At 40.9% G+C, this 8,620-nt stretch overlaps 2 protein-coding genes across 3 annotated transcripts; one reads left to right on the top strand and one right to left on the bottom strand.

The window, feature by feature from the left end:
* Nucleotides 1–187: 187 nt before the first annotated feature.
* chrac1 (chromatin accessibility complex subunit 1) lies at nt 188–3,870 on the top strand. Its single transcript, XM_005917464.3, has 3 exons — nt 188–428; nt 549–675; nt 2,953–3,870. Exons 1-3 carry the CDS (start codon nt 270–272, stop codon nt 3,033–3,035), a joined length of 369 nt encoding a protein of 122 aa, XP_005917526.1. The 5' UTR covers nt 188–269; the 3' UTR covers nt 3,036–3,870.
* A 1,316-nt stretch (nt 3,871–5,186) lies between these two features.
* On the bottom strand, nt 5,187–8,034 carry si:ch211-57n23.1. Of its 2 annotated transcripts, none has more exons than XM_005917466.3 (3): nt 7,895–8,034; nt 6,830–7,384; nt 5,187–5,504 (listed from the first exon to the last, which is right to left on the bottom strand). In XM_005917466.3, the coding sequence occupies exons 2-3, from the start codon at nt 7,375–7,377 to the stop codon at nt 5,363–5,365; spliced, it is 690 nt and encodes a 229-aa protein (XP_005917528.1). In that variant the 5' UTR covers nt 7,378–7,384; nt 7,895–8,034; the 3' UTR covers nt 5,187–5,362. The 2 variants fall into 2 exon arrangements, with proteins under 2 accessions (XP_005917528.1, XP_005917527.1); XM_005917465.3 differs by having other exon boundaries at nt 6,830–7,388; nt 7,895–8,032.
* Between the last annotated feature and the right edge of the window lie 586 nt (nt 8,035–8,620).

Raw genomic sequence — 8,620 nt, 5'->3', positions numbered from 1 at the left:
TATCTATCTATCTATCTATCTATCTATCTATCTATCTATCTATCTATCTATCTATCTATCTATCTATCTATCTATCTATCTATCTATCTATCTATCTAACTAAAACCAGCTAAACCATTTTTAACCAAAGTGCCTCCTCTTCAGCAGGGGGCGATGTTACAGCGTCGAGTCCGCCAGACGGTTTTAATCTGGTCAGACGAAGAAGAAACAAACCGCGTCACAGTTCAAAACAATACTTGGAAGTTCCGCTTGTCTCGCGCCCTGTCCTTATGAAGATGTCTCATAACAGCTCAGCCAAAGGCGACCAAGCGTCGGGCAGCAAAAAGCCGATCTCTCTACCGATATCCAGGGTGAGGCTGATCATGAAGAGCTCCCCTGATGTCTCCAGCATCAACCAGGACGCTCTTTTCCTCACCACCAAAGCTACAGTAAGCTAAACATCATCCGCAGCTCATTCATTTGCTAACACTTTTAGCACCGTTAGCTTGTCTAGGGCATGTGAGCTGAAGCAGCGCGTTTGTGTGTGTCTCCTGTTGTTATTGTTTTAGGAGCTGTTTGTACAACACCTGGCTCTATCCTCCTTCAACAACGGCTCAGGGAAGGAAACAAACACCCTGTCGTACAGCGACCTGGCCAACACCGCTCAGGAGGCGGAGACTTTCCACTTTCTCACAGGTGAGAGGCACCTACAGGCACCTCGGCGGTCCTATGATGCACCAGCTGGTTACAGATTATACCTCAGACTGCACAGAGTCCAGATTATTAGAAACAGTGAATTAATACCTCTCCCGTTGCTCTACGCACTGACTCACACAACGTCCGAATAAAAGTCAGCACAAAATCGATTAATTTCCTGTTTCACACGATGTCTGAACCTACCTGCAGTGGCCTCACCCACAGTCTAAGAACTACTGTAATGATAACTGATCAGACTTTGGATTATTAAAGTGTTTAAGGTAGTTAAATAACCAAGCATCAGCAAGTGTAGATAAATGGGAAACTGTGGTTCCGTTGTAGTCGTGTGTTTCCAGTTTCACGGGATTTATGCTTCTGTTTCAAATCTACACCATAGAAACGCCACCCTGAACATGTAACAGCTGTTCCATCACGTTATTGTCTCCCCTAAATAGTTGTATTTTGTGCACCTCTCAGGGCCATTGTAAGGGACAAATATGTATGTCTCCAAAAAGAAAAAGAAAAACAGAAAATAACTGACCGCAACAAAAAGGAAGAAAAATATTTCTGTCATAGATGGTACTGCATATAAAACACTGGGACATCACCCTCAAGTAATAAACACATAAAACACCACAAAAGCATCAAGACTGGTAACAGCGTCAGCCACTTAAGTACATTACCCTGTAGGCTCGACAAAAATTCATCACAGAAGTCTAAAGGGCAAACTGTGGTTGAGCTGAGGTAGTATATTTGCAGTCCACTGGCAGCTTCAAACTACCTGCCTACCTGCAGAGAGCATCTGCTGTCAGATGCATCAAAAACATGTCATGTAACTGTTCTGTGGGTCTTTCTTGTGCTGCTGATGGTCCGTCACCTGGCTGTGGAAAAGAGCAAAGTTATAACATACAAAAACCCAAAGAGAAACTGGGTGTTAAAAGCAATCAAAAGCGTCAATTTCAGACATTGTCTGTGCTTTTTATTCTGTATTTTTGATGTTTTTTTTCCCCTCATGCTTCTCCCGCTCCTGTATGGCCTGTTAGCATGTGACCCTTGCAAAGCGAGCATTGGTTGACAGCCCTTGTCTGTAGGATCTCTATGGTCAAATACCACAACAAATGGACACAATTCCATAAATTAAGCACAAGCAGGAGGAGTACATCAGGAACGGCATCTGATAAAACATTTGTGCCAAATCAAACACGCAGATCAATCCACTATGGTTATCCCTTAGGAAATAAGGGAGCAGCTCACAGTACCTCCACCAGCTGAACACAAGAAGACCAGATTAATCGATGAATTTAAAAAAATAATTAAATTAACTGATTAAGAAAAGAATAAGTATTAGAAACACTGCTTGGTATAATGTAGTATAAACAAAAAGGCTCTAAAATCGCCATAAAACAAAAACTAATTTTAACAGTTTTAACAAAAATCTAAAGTTGTAACCTTCATGAAAGGATGAGTTAGTTTAGCCAGCTTTACTTTAAGGATTATTTGAACTAGCACTGTTTTTAAGTCTCTCAGGCACTGCTTTAACCCTTAAACACCATCAATAAGACTTTTATCTCTCTCATAACTTCATTTTATCTCCTGTGGTGTTTTTGGGTCTGTATCCAAACAGCTCACACTCACTCCTTTGTTACTTTTGAACGTCGGGCTGTCTGAATCCAGCAATTCAGGGGGTTTAAGGTGGAAATGCTCGGGCATGTTGCTGCTCGTTTTGCCTGTGATATCTGCGGTACTTCTGGCTGCTCGATTGTTTTGGGAGAGGTCACCAGAGCGTGCATGTTTGGTTTGGCACAGAATTACACTGGCTGCCCTTCCTGATGGTTTCCTTCTAGCCATTTATCCAGGCTGGGGGCGGAGACTAGGTATACACCGGATTGTGTCCCATTCTGTCGAGGCTTTTTAAGGCGAACATGTTAACCACTACATCGTGGAGCCACTTGTGCTCAGCATGCGTCTTCTGGACATATGATTATGTCAAGGTTTTAAAAATGGCTTTTCTGTAAAAACATTTTCTAAACAGTTTGTTATAATCTATATAAAGTGAAATATCAGATGAATTTTAAATATACAGAAGCTTAAACGTTAATGTGAAAGTAGATTTTAGTGCAGCTGTGCAGTGTGTCAACTTTTTGACAGCCAAGTTTAAAACCATTTGAGTCTTCTTAATACTCTTGAGTTAATATCACTCACTCCTGCAACAAAAAATGAGATCTTTTCCTTCAACTATGCATTTTTACAAATTTTTTGCTTTGTTTTCCTGGACAGATATTCTGCCTAAGAAGATCTTGGCTCAAGATTACCTCAACTCTTTGGAGCAAATGCAAGAAGAAGAAGGAGCTGATTACTGAAACAGGAGGATGGTCCACATTTCCCATCTGGACAGATGTTATCGCATCTACTCTTCCAGCCTGTCGCCAAAAGCAAAGTGACCGTCAGTAAAAGACACTTGAACTCTCGAGTTCATCTTCAGGGCTTTTGTAAAAAGTTAGAGGACGTGGAGCTAAACGCAAACTCACATGGGATCAATGTGAAATCAAGTGAAGACTCAAATTTCAAACTCCCCCCAACAGTAAATGAAGTTCAGCGACCCTTTTCTGCAAACTGACAGATATATTTTGTGTGAGCTAAAGTACTGTCATTACTAATATATGATGCAAACAGGAGTTCAGAACAAGTTTGCATATAAGCTTGTGTACTTAGACTGTTTATGGAGGTTCCCGGGTAGCACTGACTTAATTGGGCTGCTTGATTTGCGTGCACCGTTATCGGAAATGTTTCTGCATAACTGGCCAGTACGGACTTGTTCCACATGAGCCAAGACATGGGAATCCAGCCCACGCAGCTGGAGCGCAGACGTCTTAGCTTCTGTGTTACTGTTGGCTTAAAAAAAAATAAGTGGGTGAAAACATTATTTTAAAGGTGCTGTGAAACATTGATCTCAAACTCAGATGTGCTGTTGCTACTGTTAACCATATATTCGTGTTGTGATTTGACTGTCAAGAACTTGAAATTTACTAGAAGTGGAAAAACTACAAAACAACTGAACATGCTCTGAAGTTCAAAATAAAATCTCAGACTCTAACAGATGTAAATATTTAAAGTGTTTCAGCTTAGTCGGCATATCGCCCTCTGTGTATTTACAAATGTGTGGTTTAGATTTGATATTAAAATAAAAATTCATGCTGTCTTGTTTTGCACTGAACGTTTTTATTTTTTATTTTTTAAAATACCAGTTTATGAATTTGGTGTGTTAAACCACTCGCGTACTCTCCTCTGACCTCCTCGTGTTTCCGGCAGTTTAGAGGTTTAATGTGACCATGAAATCTTCATACCTTTGCAAACAGGTAATATAGAGCCATGGTAAGATTTACGATTTTTATTTGACCTATTGTACTGTGTCATCATTTCTTTAACAAAAACTAAACCAGAATACATAAGCAGCATGTTTTAAAGAAAAAGAAGTCCATAAAACTAAAGTGCACCCCATGATTTAGCAGCTTGTCGAACCACCTTAAGCAGGAACTAATCGTTTTCTGTATGACTGTCAATCTCTCATATCGGTATGGAGGAATTATGACCCACTCTTCTTTATAACATTGCGTTAGTTCATTGATGTTTGCAAAGACTCATTTATGCACAGCTCTCACAGCATTTCACTAATGCTGAGGTCCAAACTTTGTGCCTCTGCAGCACCTTGATTCTTGATTCTGCTCAACCCCCAAAGTGTTCCAGAGTCCGAATTCCCAAATAGCTCCACTTTGGTTTTGTCTGTCCAAAGATATCCTTTCAGACGTTATGCAAACCTAAGGCATGCTGCCATTTTCTTTTTAGAGAGAAAGGGTTTTTTCCTGGCAAACCTTCCAATAAACACCACACATGTTCAGGCTTTGTCTAATTGTACTGTCGTGAACTTAAACATTTAACATGCTGAGTGAGGCCTGTAGAGTGTGAGATGAAGCTCTTGGGTTTTTTGCAGTTTCTCTGAGAACTGACTTTGGAGTGAATTCACTGGGACGTCCACGCCTGGAACGACTGGCAACTGTCTTGAACGTTTTCCGTTTGTGAATAATCTTTCTTACTGAAGAGTGATGGTATTCAGATTTTTTGAAAATGACCTTATAACCCTTCCCAGAATAATTGGCAGCAGCAGTCGCTTCTGTTGCTGATGTATTACCTCCTTGGCATTGTGTAAACACGCACTTGAACACTTCAGACCACCATAAACGTCTTCTTTTATAGAGGTTCTCACACATGCTGTTACTATTCCTATTAATTCCTATGGAAGCAATAAGAGTGTCCTTAGTTATTTTTATGCAATGTTTTTGCAGTATAGGTTAATTTCTATTAAATAAACAGTAATGTGGTGTAATGTGTTTATTTTAAGAAATGCTACAATGTTCATTTTGTTCTGTTGTGTCAAACGTTGACTGTAAAACTAGACTTTACAACTCTGTTCATCAGAACTCCAAGAAAATGTGACATTTATTCATTTCTGCTGATTCTTGGTTACACGTTTTATTTTGGCAGGCGAGCTGGTGACATAATAAGGTGCAAATCAAGTGTGTTTTGTTCTCATTACAAACCACACTCATCCTGAGCATGCATGCATGGACTACATCGTTACGAGACATTCATATCATATAAATACAGTTCAAATAAGGGGTTTCCAGCATCGTCAGTGGTGGATGAGTTTTCTAAGTCGAAGCTGTACATTGAGAAGCGTCGCCTCCAAAGTGGAAAACTTCTCCTCCAGGTGGTTAGCCATGTGGTCTCTGCCTTCGAGAGCATCCCTCGTATTTGCGAGATGCTCCTTCATGCTGCATGGGATGAAAAATCACAAGCAAACACGACAAGAAGTCAAATTTGAACAATTCCCTCAAATGCTCACATCTAATAGAGCCGAATGTCCAAACTTTCAATTTATATTTGTGCCAGAGCCTCGTCTCAACCAGATGTCCAGACAGATGTGTGCAGGGAAATACTGGAAATGACTCAGATTGGCTGGAAGCTGTTTTCACTCAGCATGTTAAGCAGTTAAACACTGGTCCAGGGTTCCCCAGAACCTCACTAATAATAATTTAGGACAAACCCCCAACAACTGGCCTTGGATCACTTTTTGGATCCAAGCCCAGCTGGAAATGTAGCTGCTTTACTTCTTTACTATGTGGCTCAAAGTTGCATCTAATCTGTAGTAAGTACAGTAGAGGAAGTCTGTCTATAAATATGCCAAAACCCTGATTAAAGCACCAGATTTTGCATCATTAAAGAAGAAATCAGAGGATAAGCATTAATTTTCTCTGCATGAAACCAAGTACTGCACTGCATTTTAAAATGAGCAATGGAAGACATCATGGCGTGGTTTCACAAGAGCAAGAAAAAGGGGAAAAAAAGAAAGAAAACTGCGGATAACAAAGACAGATGGATACCAATATTTGGACCAGACCGGACAGTCTCCCACAGAAGCTATGATTCTTTCCGGCAGATTTTTTTCTTAAGTATTTTTATTCATTTTTAGCCCTGATTGAGGTTGTCATAATTCATGCATGACACGGTTAAATAACAATAATTAATTAATAATTATTAATGGAGTGACACATCAGTGTCCGATGTAGTGGTTTATGCGCAAGTACTGACACAAATACAAGAAAACAGCCTTTGAATAGCTGTCCAATGTAGTGACCACCTTGCCTGAAAGGGTTAAAACTCTGTTTCTTGATGCCACTGTTTATTTTGTTTATTGATGCCATATTATTTCTATGTAGCATTAATATCACTTTGACTTTCAGATCAATTCATAGACCTTGAGGGAAAGGTCGGAGGCCAACTATGATGTGTTTTAAATCATCATACAGTACTTTCTATATATTGACAACACACTGCCCACTTAGAATCATAGCTTCTAAATTATAAGGCTTTTTGTCAGTTTTTGACCAATAAATCATTAAATTGACATTGAAGACTCAGTAGATGTAAATTTTAATTCATGGGGTGTGACATGACCCCACTCTAAACCTACAGAGTATTCATTTAAAACTTTAATAACATATAATAATATATAGCCTATTTTATAGTATTCACCTCTCCACCCACCCGCTGATCTCAGGTTATTCCTCCTGAATTCTCCACTGTTATTGTTTCTTACCTTGTAAAGACACCCCGCTCCTTGCCCTCTTTCCTCTTCTCTGCCAGAGAGACAAACACGGTCTCCACGCTTTGTATAGTTTCGGTCACTTTCTGGTGGTCTGATCGGATCCCCTGGACCTCCTCTCTAGCTTGGTGGTCGTAGGACAGCCCTCCCTCCTCCACCCCGCTGGAGGTGGACACCGCCTGCAGGGCGGCCCTGTTCTGCAAAACAAGCAGACGAGACCTGGCAAACTCTTTGGGTCCTGCTATGTTTTCCCAGCAGATTGGAGATGATGGAGGGAGCCAGAAGCGCTGCGTGCAGTTGACTGGCTTTTCTGAAGACTCTGTTGTGAAGGGGCTGTCAGCAGGGAAGCTGTGGAGCAGGTGCAGAAGAGACGATCCAGAGCCCCACTCCCAGTCCTCGAAATCCGACTCCCCTGACCCTTGCTCAGGGGGGAAACTAGGAGGAGGACTTGCTGGTCCTCCATCCTCTGCTGGAGAACAGATCCCCAACAGGAGACAGAAGGACAGGAAGAGCCAAGCCCTGCTAACTGTCCCCTGGAGCATCTCCAAACTGGCTGCATCAACAAGAAAAAGACTTAGACACACAGGAATCACCAAAGAAAATCCATTCACTGTGTTTATTATCAAGTATTCCCATCTTAAGCTTCCTGTACAAGAGAAAACTACTGTGTGAAGGGCAAGAAATTTCTACTGATCAATAGAAACATGAAAAATAACACTTAGACCTCTTGATTGCATGCATTCAATGACATAACATTCAAAATAAAAGCATGACGTTTATTATGTTAAGTTCAATAACAAATAAGCTTAAATAAATTACTTAATAAATTACACAAAATAAATCCAGTACAAAACCAGAGAACATACATTTTCTCCTGCAGTTTAACCGGAAATTTGCCTCAGTTTGGTAGCGTCATAGTTGGCAACAAATCAAAACTGCAAACGCATCACTGAAGGAAATCCTGAACTCCAGATCACCGCGATGTTTTTTTTGTTTGTTTTGTTTTACGGATGTGATGCGAATTTTCATTCTAAGATGACTTTTGTTCAGCGGTCTTACCTTACAGAGAGAGCACAGAGCAGTCTCTGTTTGTGCGTAGCGGCGCTCCTCTGGTGCCTGCAGCCGTCGGAAAAAATGAGTCGTTCACTGCAGACTGTTACATGCAATCTGAATCACTTTTACTGGCCCGGTAACAGCAGAATCAGGAGCTTGGATTTTCCCTCAGTGGAAGGGGATGGGATGGGAGATTGTAAAATGCATGTGAGGTGTGGGTTACAGTAAAAGCTCCCTGCTGGAGGGAGAGAGCGCCATTCTCTGGATCGTATCCCTGATTTGAAGTGTATTTATTTCTTTGTGAGCTTCATTTTCTGTGCTCATTTGTGCTTTTTTTTGGTTTTTAGAAGTGAAGACTTTTTAATTTGAGTGGCAGGGGGAGAAGGAGGTGCGATGCTCTGGGTATTTATGAGCCATTTACAACATCCAAAACAGCTACAGCAAAACGCTCGAATTAAAACACCAAATCTGCTTCTTAAACTTGCTGGTCTGAAACCATCCCTGAGTTACATTTGAACACGATGGTGTCCTGCAGTTACTGGGGAGAAAAGAGTTTCAAAAAGTACCCAGACTGTCCATGAGCTCAAAACTCATGCAGAGCATCTGTAGTTATTTAGCGAGTTTTTTGAATGACCAGAGAGTGGATCCACACAGCTGGAGGCTTTCACCCTGACATAAGCTGCAAGGAATGGGACACATTTTGGCACAAACAAGCCAGGGTTTTGCAATTTA

Source organism: Haplochromis burtoni, unplaced genomic scaffold (genome assembly GCF_018398535.1).
Source record: "Haplochromis burtoni strain Fernald_Lab_line unplaced genomic scaffold, NCSU_Asbu1 Contig_25, whole genome shotgun sequence".
Lineage (NCBI taxonomy): Eukaryota > Metazoa > Chordata > Actinopteri > Cichliformes > Cichlidae > Haplochromis > Haplochromis burtoni.
The sequence above is the reverse complement of the archived record's forward strand: the minus strand, read 5'-3'. Positions and strand labels throughout refer to the sequence as shown.

What these genes read in the sequence shown, in the direction of transcription:
- chrac1 (XM_005917464.3), top strand. Translation starts at nt 270, where the DNA reads ATGAAGATGTCTCATAACAGCTCAGCCAAAGGCGACCAAGCGTCGGGC. An exon ending in TCCTCACCACCAAAGCTACA is followed by an intron (nt 429 to 548) that starts GTAAGCTAAACA and finishes TTATTGTTTTAG; the next exon opens with GAGCTGTTTGTACAACACCT. An exon ending in GACTTTCCACTTTCTCACAG is followed by an intron (nt 676 to 2,952) that starts GTGAGAGGCACC and finishes TTTCCTGGACAG; the next exon opens with ATATTCTGCCTAAGAAGATC.
- si:ch211-57n23.1 (XM_005917466.3), bottom strand. Translation starts at nt 7,377, where the DNA reads ATGCTCCAGGGGACAGTTAGCAGGGCTTGGCTCTTCCTGTCCTTCTGT. An exon ending in GAGCGGGGTGTCTTTACAAG is followed by an intron (nt 5,505 to 6,829) that starts GTAAGAAACAAT and finishes CATCCCATGCAG; the next exon opens with CATGAAGGAGCATCTCGCAA.